Below are 18730 nucleotides of genomic sequence, written 5' to 3'. Positions count from 1 at the left end.
CAAAATAAGCAAATCCACAGAAACAAAAAGAAGACTTCCATCCTTACCAGGCTAAACTAAAGGTGCTCTAATAACCCACAGATTTTGGAGAAATCCAAGTAGGGACCTGGTGTTTTCAACCCATCCAAACAGTAACTAACCAAGCCACACCACCCCTCCAGCCACAAGCCTGGAGCCTTGTTAACAGCTGTACAATGCAACCTTCTTCCTCCCTACTGGGTAATATCAGAGGCAGCCAAGTAGAGAGAACTTTCACTACTAAGCAGTGGTATTGAAACCACCCTATCATCTACATGGGCAGCTAGAACGCCCATCCTTAATCACCACTATCAACTCCTTTTGCACACACACACACACATGCACGCACACACAAACACACACACACACTCCCTCTCTCTCTCACACACACACATCTCTGCCACAGGGGTGTCAACAGAAGCTTCTTGGGGAACTTGGACTTCTACCCCAACTTGGCAGTAATGAGATGGTTGCTCTTCCTTCCTCTACCAGAGGTGTCAGAAGAAGTCAGGTAAAATAGAAGATTTAAATAAGTTCCAGAGACTCATAATACCCCAAGTGTACAAGTTTCAGTGAAAAATCACTCATGATATTAAGAACTACGAAGATGTCAAAGTAAATAAAAAAGGATAATCAACAAAAGCCAACACTTGAGACAAACAGAAAATATAATTATCTGACAAAGATCTGAGAGTAGCTATCACAAAAATGCTTCAATAGAAATTAAGAACCTATATGGGAATAGAATCTTAAAATGAGTGGATATATGTATAACTGATTCACTATGCTGTACAGCAGAAACTAACACAACATTGTAAATAAACTATACTCCAATAAAAATTAATTTAAAAAAAGAAATTAAGAACATGCTTGAAACAAATTAAAACAGAACATCTTGACAAAAAAAATAGAAAATCTCAATAAAGAAAGTGAAAACCTAAGAACTGAAATTAAAAAACTAAATGAATGAGCTCAGAAGAAGAATGTAGGAAACAAAGAAAAGAATCTTTAATCTGGAAGACAGAACAATAGAAACTACCCAGTTTAAACAACAGAGATTCAAATGAACAGAACCGCAGGAATCTGTGGAATGATACCAATTTGTATCATCAAGTACCAGGAGGAAAGTAGAAAGTGGGCAAAAATGAAAGGTACTTGTAGAAATAATGGTTACAAATTTTCCAAATTATGTTGAACTCCAAACAGAATAAATTACATGAAGAAAATCACAATGTAAATGAAACCAAAAGCTATGTTTTTGACAAGGTCAATACGGATAAACTTCTAGCCAGGCTAACCAAGAGAAAAGACAGAAACTACTAATATGAGAAATGAAAGAAGGATCATCACAATGATCTCATGGACATTAAAAGAATAATTTAAAATACTACAAACAACTCTATGCCCATAAATTTGATAACATAGAAGAAACGGATCAACTCCGTGAAAGACAATCTACCATAACTCACACTAGGAGAAATAGATAATCCACAAAGGCATAGACACACACTCACACACCTCACAGTAGGAGAAATAGTATATATATACACACACATATATGTATATATGTATGTCTATTCAGATTATCTATTTCTCCCAGTGTGAATTATGGTAGTTATGATAGATTTTATATATATATATATATAATTTCTTATACATAAGAAATTAAATCAATAATTAATAACCTTCAAAAACATAAAGCACCAATCCTGATGGTTTCACTGATGAATTTTACCAAACATTTAAATAAGACATAATACCATTTTTTGAAAATCTCTCCCAAAAGTTCCAGAAGAACTTCCTAACTCATTCTATGAGGCCAGCATCATCCTCACATCAAAATCAAAGACATCACTAGAAAAGAAAATTACAGATCAATATTTCTCATAAACATAGGTGCAAAATCCCCAACAAAATATTGGCAAATCAAATCATCTATATATATAAAGAATTATACCATGGCCAAATGAACTGTATTCCAAGTATATAAGACAAAGGTTCAGCTTTCAATAATCAATTAATGGATTCACCACATCAACCAGGCTAAAGAAAAAAACACATAACCATATCAATAGGTACTGAAAAAGCATGCAACAAAATTCAACTGGAAGTAAAGAAGAACTTCATCAATTTAGTAAAGAATACTTGCCAAGAAACCTACTAATATTTGCCAAAATATTTAATGGTGAGAAACCAGATGCTTTCTTCCTATGCTGGAGAACAACACAAGGATGTTCCCCACTTTCACCACTCTCTTAATCATGTACTGAAAGTCCTAGCTAAGCAATAAGGGAAGAAAAGGAAATAAAAGATATATATACTGGGAAAGAAGAAATGAAATCATCTTTATTTACAGATGGTATGATTGTCTATGCGGAAGATTCCAAAGAATCAACAACAACAACAAAAGAGAAACCAAAAAAACCAATCTAAAACCTCCTAGAACTAATAGGTGATTATTAGGAGCAAGGTTGCATGACACAGTTTTAATATACAAAAGTCCACTGCTTTCTTACATAACAACAAAAGATAATGGGAATTTGAAATTAAAAACACAGCATCGATTATATTATCATGAAAGTATAAAATACTCAGGTATAAATCTAACAAATTATGTAGAATAGCTACAAGAAGACAACTACAAAACTCCAAAGAAAGTAGTCAAAGGAGACACCCCCCCCAAAATAGAGAATATCCATGATCATGGATAGGAAGATACTATTAAGATATATCAGTTTTTCCCAACTTGATCTATAGATTTAGCAACATTCCAGCAAATTATTTTGTGGATATCAACAAACCCATTATAAAGTTTAAAGAGAAGAGCAAAAAACCCAGAGTCACCAACAAAATACTAGAGAAGTACAAGGTAGGAAGACTGACACTATCTTCTGTCAAAACTTACTATAAAGCTACAGTAATCAAGACAATTGGGTATGGGCAAAAGAAGAGACAGACAGATCAACAGAACAGAATATAGAGCCCAGAAATATGGTCCCCAACTAATCTTTGAGAAAGGAATAAAAACATCTCAATGGAGAAAAGACAGCCTTTTCACCAGAGGGTGCTGGAACCACTGGACATTCACATACAAATGAACAAAAACAAAACAAAAAATTTAGATACAGACCTATACGTCTCACAAAAATTAACTCAAAGTCAATCACATATCTAAATGTGAAATAAAAATTACTACAACTACGCAACTTTTAAAGGATAACAGTGGAAAAAATCCAGGTAGTCTTAGGCTCGGAGATGATTTTCTAAATACAACACCAAACGATGAGTCATGAAGGTAGAAACTGTTAAGGTGGACATCATTAAAATTAAAACTTGTGCTCTGCAAAAATGACTATTAGTAGAATGAAAAGAGAAGCCACAGACTGGGAGAAAATATTTGAAAAGCAACTATCTGATAAAGGAACAGAATACAAAATGTGCAAAGAACTCTAAAAACTCAACAACAGAAAAATAAACAACCCAATTAAAAAACAGGCAAACAATCTGAACTGTAACCTCATCAAAGAAGATGTAGGGCATATAAAAAGCATAATAAAGTAAATAAGCATATGAAAAGATTCTCACTATAATAAGTCATCAGGGAACTGTAACTCAAACAACAATTAGATACCACTACATAACTATTGGGGCTTCCCTGGTGGCTCAGACGGTAAAGTGTCTGCCTGCAATGCAGGAGACCCGGGTTCGATCCCTGGGTCGGGAAGATCCCCTGGAGGAGGAAATGGCAACCCACTCCAGTACTCTTGCCTGGAGAATTCCATGGACAGAGGAGCCTGGTAGGCGACAGTCCATGGGATAGCAGAGTAGGACACAACTGAGCGACTTCACCTCACTTCACACAACTATTAGAATGGTTTAAATCGCTCATACTGACAATACTAAATGTTTGCAAGCATGTGGAGCAACAGGAACTTTCACTCATGGTTGATTGATGGCAGTGCAAAATGGTATAGCCATTTTAGAAGATGGTCTGGCAGTTCCTCACAAAATTAAACATAGGTTTACTATATGATCTAAAAACTGTGTTCCTAGATATTAACCCAAATGGGCCGAAAACTTGTGTTCACACAGAAATCTACACATATATGTCTATAGCAGCTTTATTCAAAATTGCTAAAACTTGGAAGCAACCAAAATATACCTCAAAAGGTAAAAAGATAAACTGTGGCATATCCAATAACAATGGAGCATTATTCATCAAAAAAAGAAAAAAGAAAGAAATGAGCTATGAAAAGCTATGAGAACACATGGAGGAAACTTAAATGCATATAGCTAAGCTCAACATTCAGAAAACTAAGATCATGGCATCTGGTCCCATCACTTCATGGCAAATAGATGGGGAAACAGTGGAAACAGTGTCAGAGTTTATTTTTTTGGGCTCCAAAATCACTGCAGATGGTGGTTGCAGCTATGAAATTAAAAGATGCTTACTCCTTGGAAGGAAAGTTATGACCAACCTAGATAGCATACTGAAAAGCAGAGACATTACTTTGCCAACAAAGGTTTGTCTAGTCAAGGCTATGGTTTTTCCAGTGGTCATGTATGGATGTGAGAGTTGGACTGTGAAGAAAGCTGAGCGCTGAAGAATTGATGCTTTTGAACTGTGGTGTTGGAGAAGACTCTTGAGATGCCCTTTGGACTGCAAGGAGATCCAACCAGTCCATCCTAAAGGAGATCAGTCCTGGGTGTTCACTGGAAGGACTGATGCTAAAGCTGAAACTCTAATACTTTGGCCACCTCATGCGAAGAGTTGACTCACTGGAAAAGACCCTGATGCTGGGAGGGATTGGGGGCAGGAGAAGAAGAGGACGACAGAGGATGAGATGGCTGGATGGCATCACCGACTCGATGGATATGAGCTTGAGTGAACTCCGGGAGCTGGTGATGGACAGGGAGGCCTGGTGTGCTGTGATTCATGGGGTTACAAAGAGTCTGACACGACTGAACTAAACTGAACTGAAGTAAAAGAAACCAATCTGAAAAAGCTGCATGTTGTGTCATCCCAATTATGTTACATTCCTGTGTTACATTGTTACACTGAGTGCTGCACTCAATATGCCATAAAATTTGGAAAACTCAGCAGTGGCCATAACTGGAAAAGGTCAGTTTTCATTCCAATCCCAAAGAAAGGCAATGCCAAAGAATGTTCAAACTACCGCACAACAGCACTCATCTCACACACTAGCAAGGTAATGCTCAAAATTCTCCAAGCCAGGCTTCAACAGTACACGAACCAAGAACTTCCAGATGTTCAAGCTGGATTTAGAAAAGGCAGAAAAACCAGAGATCAAATTGCCATCCATTAGATCATAGAAAAAGCAAGAGAATTCCAGAAAAACATCTGCTTCTGCTTTACTGACTACGCCAAAGCCTTTGCCTATGTGGACCACAACAAACTGTGGAAAATTCTTCAAGAGATGGAACACCAGACCATCTTACCTGCCTCCTGAGAAATCTGTATGCAGGTCAAAAAGTAACAGTTAGAACCGGACATGGAACAACAGACTGGTTCCAAATTGGGAATGGAGTACATCAAAGATGTATATTGTCACCCAGCTTATTTAACTTATATGCAGAGATCATGAGAAACGCTGGGCTGGATGAAGCACAAGCTGGAATCAAGATTGCCAGGAGAAATATCAATAACCTCAGATATGCAGATGACACTACCTTTATTGCAGAAAGCAAAGAAGAACTGAAGAGCCTCTTGATGAAAGTGAAAGAGGAGAGTCAAAAAGTTGACTTAAAACTCAACATTGAAAAAATGAAGATCATGGCATCCAGTCCCATCACTTCATGGCAAACAGATGGGGAAACAATGGAAACAGTGACAGACTTTATTTTCTTGGGCTCCAAAATCACTGCAGATGGTGACTACAGCCATAAAACTAAAAGACGCTTACTCCTTGGAAGAAAAGTTATGACCAACCCAGACAGCATATTAAAAAGCAGAGAAAATACTTTGCCAACAAAAGTCTGTCTAGTCAAGGCTATGGTTTTTTCAGTAGTCATGTATGGATATGAGAGTTGGACTATAAAGAAAGCTGAGCACTGAAGAATTGATGCTTTTGAACTGGGATGTTGGAAAAGACTCTTGGGAATCCCTTGGACTGCAAGGAGATCCGACCAGTCAATCCTAAAGGAACTCAGTCCTGAATATTCATTGGAAGGACTGTTATGCTGAAGCTGAAACTCCAATACTTTGGCCACGTTATCCAAAGAACTGACTCACTGGAAAATGATACTGGGAAAGATGGAAGGCAGGAGGAGAAGTGGGCAACAGAGGATAAGATGGTTGGATGGCATCACCAACTTGATGGACACGAGTTTGAGCAAGCTCCAGGACTTGGTCATGGACAGGGAAGCCTGGCGTGCTCCAGTCCATGGGATCACAGAGTCAGACACGACTGACTAACTGAACTGAACTGATGTTACATTCCAAAAAAAAAAAAAAACGCAAAACTGTGGAAACCGTAAAAAGATCAGCGGTTGCCAGGTGTTCTGAGGGAGGGAGAAAAGGATAAACAGGTGAAGTGTGGGAGATTTTTAGGCCGGTGAAGCGATTCTGTATGACACTTAAAGGTAAAAACATTGTGCATTTGTCAAAACTCAGAATTATACAATACAGAGTGAGTCCTATTGATTCAACAACAGTAACAAATGTGTCACTCTAATACAAGATGTTAACAACAAAAGAAATGGGAGTAGGGAGCTTTCAGTACTTTCCGCACAATTTTTCTGTAAATATAAAACTACTTTAAAACACAAAATTCATTTTTTAAAAAAGTGATAGAACTGTACTTCAAAAAAGTCAATTTTACTGAATCTTCATTTCATAAAACAAATCCCAGATATATTCTACCGAAGAATCAATTAAGTCTGCTAAATTAAGTTTGCTTATTTATCTTTCCATAAAAATATTTCCTTTTTAAACCTACAAAATCATGCTTTAAACTTAACTTGCCTCCCTTTTAATCCAAATATCCTGCCAGAATTTGCCTCCAGATAAAATGTGAAATCCTACCCCCACAATGAACATATATCTGCCTGCACATGTTTGCATTCACACACTATCACCACACTAAGAATGTATGTGCCCTTCTCTCTTAAGTCTTTATCCAGTGTCAAGAATGCGGTTTTCATGATTTTCTATGACAAAATTCTTAACTAAATGGTCCTTTTCCCAAGACATATACTAGGTAAAATTTTAATGGGGAGAAAATACAAAATTAATTCAGTAAACTGAATTAGTTACTAAGCCCTGGGATGAGCTGGTGGAAAACTTTTAAAAGAAAAAACTCAGCGTCTCCATTTGATTCCCAGACAATGAGAAAGCGTAGGTACTCAGTGAGATGAGTACTGGTATGGCTTTGCTGGGGCAATGGGCATGGAAAATGACTTTTGGTAATTGTGTGGAAACTACTTTACAGCTATCATCTCTCACCCAAAATGCTTTCTTCCTCATCTCTGAAATACTGATTCTAAACAGATGGTATGATCATCTCTTAAAGACATTCAAGCCAAGAAAACAAGCAGTAAAGCTTATTTCCAATCATTATTACATTTGACTGGAAAATTTTATGAAATACAAGACATTTCTAGGCAATTTTTTTCCTGAACAAATCAAATATTTATGAAGGGCCTGCTACGTTTTTTTAGATAAATGAGAAATGGTTTCTGCTTTCTAAGGGTTTGGGTCTAGTGGAGACCAAAGCCATTTTGCCAACTCCCTGTAAAAAAAAAACTAAGAGTCACTGAGGACACTTATAAAAGAAAGAGGAATCAAGAAACAATCTGGGTATCTTTGGTAATCCAGTGGAGAGATCAGTGTTTTCATATCACTGAGGGAAAAACTATATAAATTCTTAGGAACGATCATTTTCTCCAAAGTGCTCATCTTCCTTAACCTGAATTTTTCCACAAAATATGTAAACTAGATTCTACCTGTGTAGAGGAACAAACTAGAAAAGAAAAACAACTCTTCAGAGAACACAAGGATATGCATAAGCAGGACAGTTAATCTGTGCTTATTGCAGGGTACATGCTCAGTTCAGTTCAGTCGCTCAGTCGTGTCTGACTCTTTGTGACCCCATGAATCGCAGCACGCCAGGCCTCCCTGTCCTGATTCTAGTAAATATAACCCAGGGTACATGCTCAGACTGGGTTATATTTACTAGAATCAAAGAACTAAGGGTACAAGTTGGTCTAAATTCTAAACTAATACAGAAAGGCATGTGTATAGTATGTTTGTGTCATAGGCCATGTGCAAAAACTGGCCCATTTACAGAAATATATCAAGTCATTCAAAACCAGAATTGTTGGCTCTAATTTCTGATGAATAAACAAACCCCACCCAAGTGGAATATGGTTCTGCTTCCTTTCAAATGAACCAAAGCACTAAAAGATCTTAATGTTCCATAAGTATCTTCTAATGGGTTTCTGTGTTCTACTTACTTGTTAACTCTAAGCACAGATGTCATAAGTGCATTTCTAATGCATCATTTTTAATTGGATATTAGTGTTTTTATACAACACTGTATCTAATCTGAAAATCACAGATATATCCATCTATTTGTAACCACACACACTCCTTTTTATGCATCTTTATAAAGATAGCGATGGGCAATGTTAAAGATTCATTTCAGAATAACAGACCAATCTGTAAATGACATATTAGACAATTTTCTTCTTGTAGATTACACTGGAGCCAAAAAGGCTTGGGCAAAAGTTGTCAAAGCAGGGTCCAGAAAACATGAGGGTTCCTAAAAGATCATTTCAGAGTCTGTGAGATCAAAAATATTTTCATAATATTACTAAGCTGCTATCTCCCCTTTTCACTCTCATTTTCTCATAGTTGTATAGTTGACTTTTCCAGAGTAAGATCTGTGATATCACAGCAGATTGACTGCAGAAGTAAATGTGCAGATTCAGCTGTCTTTTGTTAACCCACACATTATCAATAGATATACTCTAAATTCTTTGAGATCTTTAAAATTTTTAGAGTATAAAGGGGACTTGAGTGATTTAGGGCATTATTCATCCATTAGTTTTTCCACCAAAAGTGGAAACAGGTAACAACCTGAAAAAAAGTTTTAGGTCTATGGCAGTTGTCCTGTAAGTTAACAAATTTGCTTCAAAATGTCATTTACAGGTTATTTCTATTGTACCTATCCCTACTTAACCACTAAGAAAGTGTAAAACTTTCCTTAGAAAAGATATAATTCAACCCAGTAATCTCATAGACTCAGGAGCAACATCAGACCTAGAACCCAGGTCCAGCTAAGAAGATAAAGTGAAGTGAATGAAAGTCACTCAGTCGTACCCAACTCTTTGCAACTCCATGGATTATACAGTCCATAGAATTCTCCAGGCCAGAATTCTGGAGTGGGTAGCTATTCCCTTCTCCAGGGGATCTTCCCACCCCAGGAATCAAACCGGGATCTCCTGCATTGCAGGCAGATTCTTTACCAGCTGAGCTACCAGGGAGGACCAAGGAGATAAAGCAAATATATACATAATAATAAAACATAAGGAGTTCTGCTTTTGATATGAGAATAACAAAGTTTAACAAAATATAAGTTTGACCTAACAAACTGGTCCTCCTGCAAGTAACTGCTATAGCTGCTAGGTAAAATGCAAAAAACTACTATTTGAGGGTTCTAAAGATTGATCAGTGGCAGGCAGATTTGGGGATAAACTCAGAACCTGGTGACACTCGGGGTGAAATGCCCTCTTTCTGTTACTTTGCTCGGAGAGTGAAACACCAACACAAAGAGTACTACCATTCTGTCAAGAGGAACGAGAGAAAAGAAATTAGGCAATCCAGGTCACCAGAATGGAGGAAGCTGGAGAATGGGACACATCTAATTCTGTGTAAATTCAAACTGAGGAGTTCTCTGGTGGTAGAGTGGATAAGAATCTGCCTGCCAATGCAGGCGACACAGGTTTGATCCCTGATCTGGGAAGATTCTACATGCCACATGCAGGGCAACTAAAGCCCATGAGCCACAGCTCTGGAAGCCCACACACTCTAGGGCCTGGGAGCCCCAGCTACTGAGCCTGTGTGCCGCAACAACTGAAGCATGCCCAGGCTCCACAACAAGAGAAGCCATCACAATGTGAAACCCATGCACCGCAGTGAAGGAGCCCCCACTCACAGCGACTGGAGAAAGCCCAAGCACAGCAACAAAGACCCAGCGTAACCAAAAATAAACTTAAAAATGTTTAAATTCAATCTGAATCCTAAATCATATAGGCATGAGACAACAGAGAGCAGCTCTGCCTAAGGATGAGAGTACTGAACTGAAATCTAAGGCAAAGTCCACTGCAGGCCTAGCCAAGTTAACTACCTGCTAAAATGAAAACATCAATATCTGAAGCAAAGCAACCAAATCCAGAGATTCCACCAAACTATATCCACAATGTCCAGGGTGTGCAATACTACCCAATAAACAAAAACCCAGGAAAACGTGACTCACTCTCTTGGGAAAAGACTATCCACATAGGCCAACTCTGAGATGACCCAGATGTTAAAGTTATCAGACATAGACTATAAAGTCACTATTATAAATGCACTGTGCTTAGTTGCTCAGTCGTGTCTGACTCTTTGTGACGCCATGGACCACAGCCCACCAGGTTCCTCTGTCCATGGGGTTTCTCCAGGCAAGAATACTGGAGTGGGTTGCCATGCCCTCCTCCAAGGAATCTTTCCCACCCAAGGATTGAACCCAGATCTCCAGCATTGCAGGCAGATTCTTTACCACTGAGCCACCTGGGAAGCCCACTATTATAAACATGCTAAGTAGAAAAAAAAAGTTAAATATTAGGTTGGTATAAAGGTAATTACGGTTTTGGATCCTGAATATCATTGCAACTAGGCTCAAACACAAATTTTTGCCAATGAGAAAGAAGTTTGTTTTTCCTGTAGTATAAAGTATAAAAATCCTTGCTGCAGGATTCAATTAACTCCTGGAAAGCATTTTCTGCATTCTGTTGGTTAAAGAAGCATTTTCCCTACAAAATGTTGTTGAGATGCTTGAAGAAGTGGTAGTCAGTTGGCTAGAGCGCAAGTGAATATGGCAGATGAGGCAAAACTTCATAGCCCAATTTGTTCAACTTGTGAAATGTTGGTTGTGCAACGTGAGGTCAGGCATTGTCTCAGACAAGAACTGGACTCTTTCTGTTGATCAGTGCTGGCTGTGGGCAATGCAGCTTTCAGTGCATCTCACTGATTTGCTGAGCATACTTCTCAGATGTAACAGTTTCACTGGGATTCAGAAAGCTGCTGTGGCTCACAGAGGCAACAGGCCACCAAACAGCAACTATGACCCTTTTACTGGTGCGAGTCTGGCTTTGGGAGTGCTTCAGAGCTGCTTCTCGGTCCAGCCACAGAGCTAGTCATTGCTGGTTGTCCCATAAAATCCATTTTTTGTCTCATATCACAATTTGATCAAGAAACAGTTCATTGTTGCACAGAATAAGAGATGACACTTCAAAATGACAATTTTTTGGATCTGTGGTCAGCTCAAGAGGCACCCACTTATCAAGCTTATTCGCCTTTCCAATTTGCTTCAAATGCCAAATGACCATAGGATGATCAACGCTGAGTTCTTGGGCAACTACCTGTGTAGCTGTAAGGGGATCAGTTTCAGTGATCCTCTCAGTCGGTCACTGTTAACTTCTGATGGCCGATCACTGCCCTCCTCATCTTCAAGCTCTCATCTCCTGTGCAAAACTTCTTGAACCACCACTTCACTGTATGTTGGTTTAGCAATTTCTGGGCCAAATGCACTGTTGATGTTGTCAGTTGTTTCCACTGCTTTCTGACCCATTTTGAACTCAAATAAGAAAACTGCTCAATTTTGCTTTTTGTCTAACATCATTTGCAAAGTCTAAAATCCATATAAAACAAACAACAAGTAATAACTCATTAGCAAAAAACATAAACCAAGAAACATTAAAATGATGTATAACATGACATTTAAGAATATGTATCAATATCAAATGGAAAATTTCAACAATGCAAAACTGTAATTACTTTTGCACCAACCTAATATTTTCATACTGAGTAAAAAGACATGAAATCTTGGCAGAGTGAAAATGTTAAAAATCCAGGAGAATTCTGCTACTAATCAAGATGTAGTACGCCAAAGGAACACTGCCTAACTAATTTTTCCAGGCTACCATAATCCTAATTCCATTCTAACAAATACCGTTCTTAAAACACTGCATCCCAATACCCTTAAGGACTGTAGGCACAAAAACTCTTAAATTATTACCAGATCAAATCTAGAAAGGTAAAAAAAAATTATACTGTATATTGTTACCATTGGTTTACTCCAGAAATGCAATGTTAGTTAAATACTTGAAATTAAATCAATGCAGTTCACAGAATCAAGAAGAAAATGTTATGATCATTTATTTCAATAGATGTAGAAAAAGCATTTGATAAAATTCAATATCGTTCATGACAAAAATTCAGAAATCAGAAATAAGAAGGAACTTCTGAAAACCCATAAAAAGCATTGCTAACCTTATACTTAATGAAGAAAGCATGAATCATTTCCCTTTATGATTAGAAAAAAGTAAAGGATCTCCTTTGTATCACTTTTATTCAACACTGTACTGTATGTCCTGCTGCTGCTGCTGCTAAGTCGCTTCAGTTGTGTCCGACTCTGTGCGACCCCATAGATGGCAGCCCCCCAGGCTCCCCCATCCCTGGGATTCTCCAGGCAAGAACACTGGAGTGGGTTGCCATTTCCTTCTCCAATGCATGAAAGTGAAAAGTGAAAGTGAAACTGAAGTTGCTCAGCCGTGTCTGACTCTTTTTGACCCCATGGACTGCAGCCTACCAGGCTCCTCCATCCATGGGATTTTCCAGGCAAGAGTACTGGAGTGGGGTGCCATTGCCTTCTCCACTGTATGTCCTAATTATTGAAATAAGGCTGAAAATTTAAGTGTATAAAGTAATCCAAGTTTGCAGATATGATTGTTTATATAGAAAATCCCAAGAAATCTACAAAATAACTACTAAAATTTAAAAGTTAATAAGACTGCAAGATGCAAGGTAACTAACTTAAACTGAATTGTACTCTTATATATTTGCAATAAATAAATGAGAAACAAAATTTCAAAACATTCCCACTTACAATAATGCCAAAAACAAATAAAAAGCCTCCCATAAAATACTTAGGAAAAACACGAATAAAAGATGCCCAGAATCTGTGCAGTGAAAGCTGCAGAATATTATTGAGAGAATTAAAGAAAAAAATAAAAATAAAAGAGATATATGCCATGTTCATGGATTGGAGAAGTTGATATTGTTAAGATTGCAATTCTCCACAAATTGATCTACAAATACTGAACAAATTTCCAGTAGGCTTTTTCTTTTTTTGGTAGAGAGTGATAAGTTGATTCTCAAATTCACTTGTAAATACAAAGAACCTAGAAAATCCATGGGAACTGTTCAAAAAGAACCAAGTTGGAGAATGAACTTCATCTGGTTTTAAGATGACAAAGATATAATAATATAATAGTAAGTGAGTTTGGTATTGGTAAAGGGCAGACATATAGATCAATGGATCAAAATAGAGAATCCAGAAATAAATGCACTCATATATGGTCAATTGATTTAAGACAAACTTTCAATTTAATTAAATGGGGAAAGCAAAGACTGGTCAAGAAATGATGCTAAATCAACCAGACATTCATACAGAAAAAGTTACCCCACTTAACTCATTTAAAAAAAAAACAACAACTTAAGATGGATCATAGATCTAAATGTAAAGCCCAAAACTATAAAATTTCTAGAAGAAAATACCAAAGAAAATTTATATGACTTGGGGTTAGGCAAAGACTTCCTAGAAAGAACACAAAAAGCCCTAAACATAAATTTTTAAAAATACACTGGATTTCATCAAACTTTAAAACTTTTGCTCTTTAAAGCATCATTAAGAACACAAAAAGGCAAGCCACAAACTTGAAGAAAATATTCCCAACACACATATCAGATAAAGGATTTGTATCCAAACACACACACAATGACCACATGGTCTTTAACCACAGCATATGAAGACAAAAACCTATTTAAAAATCAGGGGAAAAATATAACCTCCTTACCAAGTACACAAGGACTAAAAAAGTAAGCAAATAAATTGTACTAATGGTTTCTCACTATCAGAAAAAGATACCACAATAAACACAATGAAGGGAAAGACCAGAATAAACTCTGTGGAGTTTGCGTTGAGTATATTGGTATGAACTCATGTTAATTTTAATACATGGAGAGACAGATATTTGTGTATACCAGTTCTGTGCACTGAGAGGGCCTAGAAGCAGTTACAACTCAACTGCAATGGCACACCCGTGCCCAGATCTTGTTTCTAAATATCATTATTCAGTGAAATGAACAGGACTCCTAGGAGAAATGGCTGAGTCTAGGGCTGAGACCAGGATCACATAGTGCAAGAAATTAAGAATCTGCTGTAAAAAGCAAAAAAACATAAAAGAAGAGATGAGGGCAAAAAGACACAGAAGCCAACTTGAGAGAACTCTCAATGCCACAGCTGAAACAAGAAAACAAATAACATTGTATCAGATTGGAACCTAAAGTATAAAATATATAGATAAAATCCATACTAATGATTAAATGATTGAATAAATAAATAAATGAGTGGGGGAAGAAAGAACCAATCTTTTTCACAAAGAATTCCAAATAATGTGTTAAGACTGTCTCCCCTCCAGGAGGTGGAGCTGAAGTCCCCTCTTCTTGAGTGGAGGCCAGGTTGAGTACCTTGCTTTCCAAACACTAAGGACAGAAAGAGAACTTTAGAGTGCGTAAACATAGGAGACATTACTTTTAACCAAGGGATCAAGGTTACTATCAGCAGTGATTAGTCATGATTTAAAAGTAGGAAAGAACGAGAAACTGTCAAAGATCAGAGAAGACTAAGAAGCCATGATCACTAAATAAATGTGGCATCCTGGACTGGATATTGGAATCCCCCCGCAAAAAGACATTAGAACCGAGTTTAATTGCAACAACACATCAGACAAATCCCAATCAAGGGATAGTATATAAAACAGCTAACCAAGTAATCCTTAAAACTGTCAAGCTCATAAAAAAAATCAGTCTGAAGAATTTTCACAACCAAAGAGTCTAACAAAGCATGACTACTAAAAGCAATATGGTTTTCTGGATGGGATTCTGGAACAGAAAAGGTACATGAAGGTAAAAATTAAGGAAATCTGGAAGGAAAGGCAATTTGACAAAATCCAAGACATTTAAGCAAAAGAAATCAAAATGATAACAGCAGAAATTTCTTAGAAAACATAATTATGTGCCACCAAAATTATGTTGGACATTGATGACAAGATGCCAAAGTTCAGGAAGTATGAACCTAATATCTTCTAACAATTATATCTGATCTTAGAAGGTAATCTAATTTCTTTCTACATCAAATATGCCTTCTGACTGTATTTATACTTAGACTAAAATTAATTCTTATACATTGAAAATGAATGGGTTGAAGAATAAGGACCTTGGGCCAATTTGGAAAGGGAATGAAGGAAAAAAGGTAATAGTAACGGCTTCTAATTTATTACAGACAAATCTCACAGTAGGTAACAAATATTACTTCTTGAAAAAGTCAAGGAAACCAAAATTTCTGACTCTGTCTAATGATCATAGGAAACTTGCTTACTTTCTTTAGGTCTCATTTTTCTGTTCCTTAAAAAGATATTACACTAGATTTATTCTTACATTCAAAAAATATTTACTGAGCACACCTACTGTGTGTCCACCACTACACTGGAAAATACAGTCATGAGGAGAAAAAAAAAAAAGACAAAACTCCCTCTCCTCACAGAGTTTAGAGAGACAAAATACATATGTAAAGTGTATAGCATGTTAAACGTTTATATTTTTATGGAGAAAATCAAAGGAGGGAAGGGAACAGAATGTACTAGTCAGGTATGGTTTTAAGTGAGGTGGAACTAGATTTCTAGGTCCACTTTCAGTTCAAAAATCCCATGATTTTGTTCTGTGTTGACTATGCCTCATAAAGACACACAGTGAACCTCTGAACCTGAGCTCTTTAAACTCCTACATTCTATCATCTTGCTCTGCATGTCACCACTTATATTTTAGAAAAATAGGATTAAACATACATTTTTCCATACTGAGACAAAGCATATGCTGTCACTTAATGAAATAAGTAATTTCCCAGTCTTGCCTTGGGAGAGGAAAATAAGAAAAAACCTAGCAGTTTCTCACCAGACAAAGGCTCTAAAAATGTGGTATTTTTGTACACTATAGAAAGGATTAAAATTAGCTATTTTTTCCTCTACCTCCAATATATTTGTGGCCTGGAGTTTGGCCCTTTTGGGGGCCTGAGTTACAGGAGGGGGTTTAACAGCTTCTCCAAAGTGGAAGATTTTCCACAGGCAAGAAAAGTCATATGAATAACAAGTATTATTACCATAGTTATTGCAGCTACTACATTTTGCATGCTGGCCATGTACAGGCACAGAACTAGCCATTTTTTATATTAGGTTCAGTTATATGACACTGCCATTTGTAGGTCAAAATTATCAGTTTTATATAGATTAAATACTTTGTCATCCACTAATTTCAAATTCCATGAAAGAAAACCTGTGTAGGGTAATTGCTTTTCTATAGTTAATCCCCTGAATAATTATGTCAGGCAAATCTTATAGGTAATGGAACTTTTGTTTGGAGACATAAAGAGCTTTTGCCAAATTGGTAGTGCTGTGAGTGACAGCTGGAATATACTGCCTGTTCACGTTACTGAGTTTGTGCAAACAAATACTTAAAAGGTTTTTCCTTCAGACTTAATTTGAGGATTTGAGTTTTAAGTCCCATTACCCATAGCATGGGCTTCCCAGGTGGTGTCAGTGGTAAAGAACCTGCCTGCCAATGCAGGAGACAAAAGAGACACGGGTTCAATCCAGGGGTCGGGAAGATCCCCTGGAGGAGGGCACAGCAACCCACTCCAGTATTCTTGCCTGGATATTCCATGGGCAGAGGAGCCTGACGGGCTACAGTCCAGAGTGTTGCAAAGAGTAGGACATGACTAAAGCTACTTATTAGAATGCACTCACAATGACAGCACAAATTTCTTCAAAAGCTATCATTAGCACTGTGACTTCACTTCGAGCGAAGTTCCATCTATTGGTTATACTCACTATTCTACTTTAAAAGAATCTTCATTCCACTAGGAAGAGTATAAAGCAACCCCAAAATTATGCTAGTATATTAAATCTGTCTATTTGGGTTGGAATTTCTATTCTTTGGAAATATCTCTTTAACAGAATCTTTCCCGAAAGAGAACACTGCCCATAAACTAATTTACTAAATTCAATCCAAATAATTTAAAAAATTTTAAAAGCAGATTAGTCTATTTTTTTTTCTTCTGGCAGCTATTTTTCATTCATTATACAGTTTGTGTCTGTACAGTTTGAGTTCATATTCATGAGGCATTACTAAAATAGCTTTTGATTATCTTCTAAGTAACTGTATGTAATCTAAAGTTCCAATTAGCACAAAAAGGCACCTTTTATCTTACACTATTAGCAGATGTGAAAGTTGATTTCTAACATTTAAATACTAACAGAAGTCTCACTGAAACATTAAGGGGGAAAAAAAAGAAAAAACTACCTGAAGGTTTTGGAGGAGTGGAGAAAGAGAGAAATTAACACAAAAAGAATATGATGATCACACTTAGAAATCAAGGAACTTAAAGATGTTAATATATAAAAACCTACCAGCCCATTGCTTGTAGATGTGAGTCTTAGTTTTTCTTCAATTTCCTTTCCAATTTTCTGAACAGTTACCTGAGTCTGTTTAATTGCACACTGGGCTCTATGAAGCCTAGAAATAAAAGTTGTAGAAAAATTTAAGTGAGTTAACTATAAACTCAACCCAGAGCCACAGGCATAAACGGAACAAAATGAGAACAAAGCTTCCAGGATAAACAGAATAATGAACTCAAACTGATCATTTCACAATTCTCTAGCATATTTACAACAGGGAAATAACAGGGGTTAGAGTATGTTCTAAAAACACCTTTTCTATGCCCTCCTGACTGCCTGTGACATATTGAGAGCTAAAATGAAGAACTCATGGGAATCTGAGAGACCTCAGAAGATAATCTGATTGAACCCTATCACTTTAAAGATAGGAACCTTGAGGCCCAGAGATATTAACTGCATTAGTAAAGGCACTAAAAAAATATCACTGCTGTAAAGGCTATTACTTATGGATATCCAGAAAGAAAAAAAAAATTAACGATAATTCCAAGAAGACTGAATTAAAGCAGCAGACCTTTTGAAATAAGGAGCACTGAAAAATTAAGAGCTATTTTTTTTGTTGTTTTAATTATGGGTTTGTGCTTTTCTTGGTATCTGTCTTCAAATATAGCTTATATATTTTGTGTACATGTACCTATTTAAAATGTTTAAATTTTCTGAATTCACAGATGACATGATTTTCATGTAGAAAATCATTAGGAATCCACAAAACAACTACAAGAACTAATAATGTTACAGACACAAGTTCAACAAACATTCAGTTATATTTCTGTATGTGGGTCACTAATTTCACAATTACAATCAAAATCACAATAGGCTTTGTTTTGTGTGTGTGTTTCTTTTTGTAGAAATTAAGAAGCTG

At 36.8% G+C, this 18730-nt stretch overlaps 1 protein-coding gene across 1 annotated transcript in view; it reads right to left on the bottom strand.

Moving 5' to 3' along the window:
• The window catches only part of UVRAG (UV radiation resistance associated), a 325077-nt gene that overhangs the window by 164031 nt on the left and 142316 nt on the right, over positions 1–18730 (bottom strand). Inside the window, exon 7 of the mRNA XM_040258823.1 lies at positions 17824–17929. Coding sequence (XP_040114757.1) covers positions 17824–17929 — 106 coding nt within the window. The remainder of the gene's footprint in view (positions 1–17823; positions 17930–18730) is intronic.

This window comes from Oryx dammah, unplaced genomic scaffold (assembly GCF_014754425.2).
Source record: "Oryx dammah isolate SB20612 unplaced genomic scaffold, SCBI_Odam_1.1 HiC_scaffold_17, whole genome shotgun sequence".
Lineage (NCBI taxonomy): Eukaryota > Metazoa > Chordata > Mammalia > Artiodactyla > Bovidae > Oryx > Oryx dammah.
Note: the sequence above shows the minus strand (reverse complement) of the source record. Positions and strands in the feature narration are given on the sequence as shown.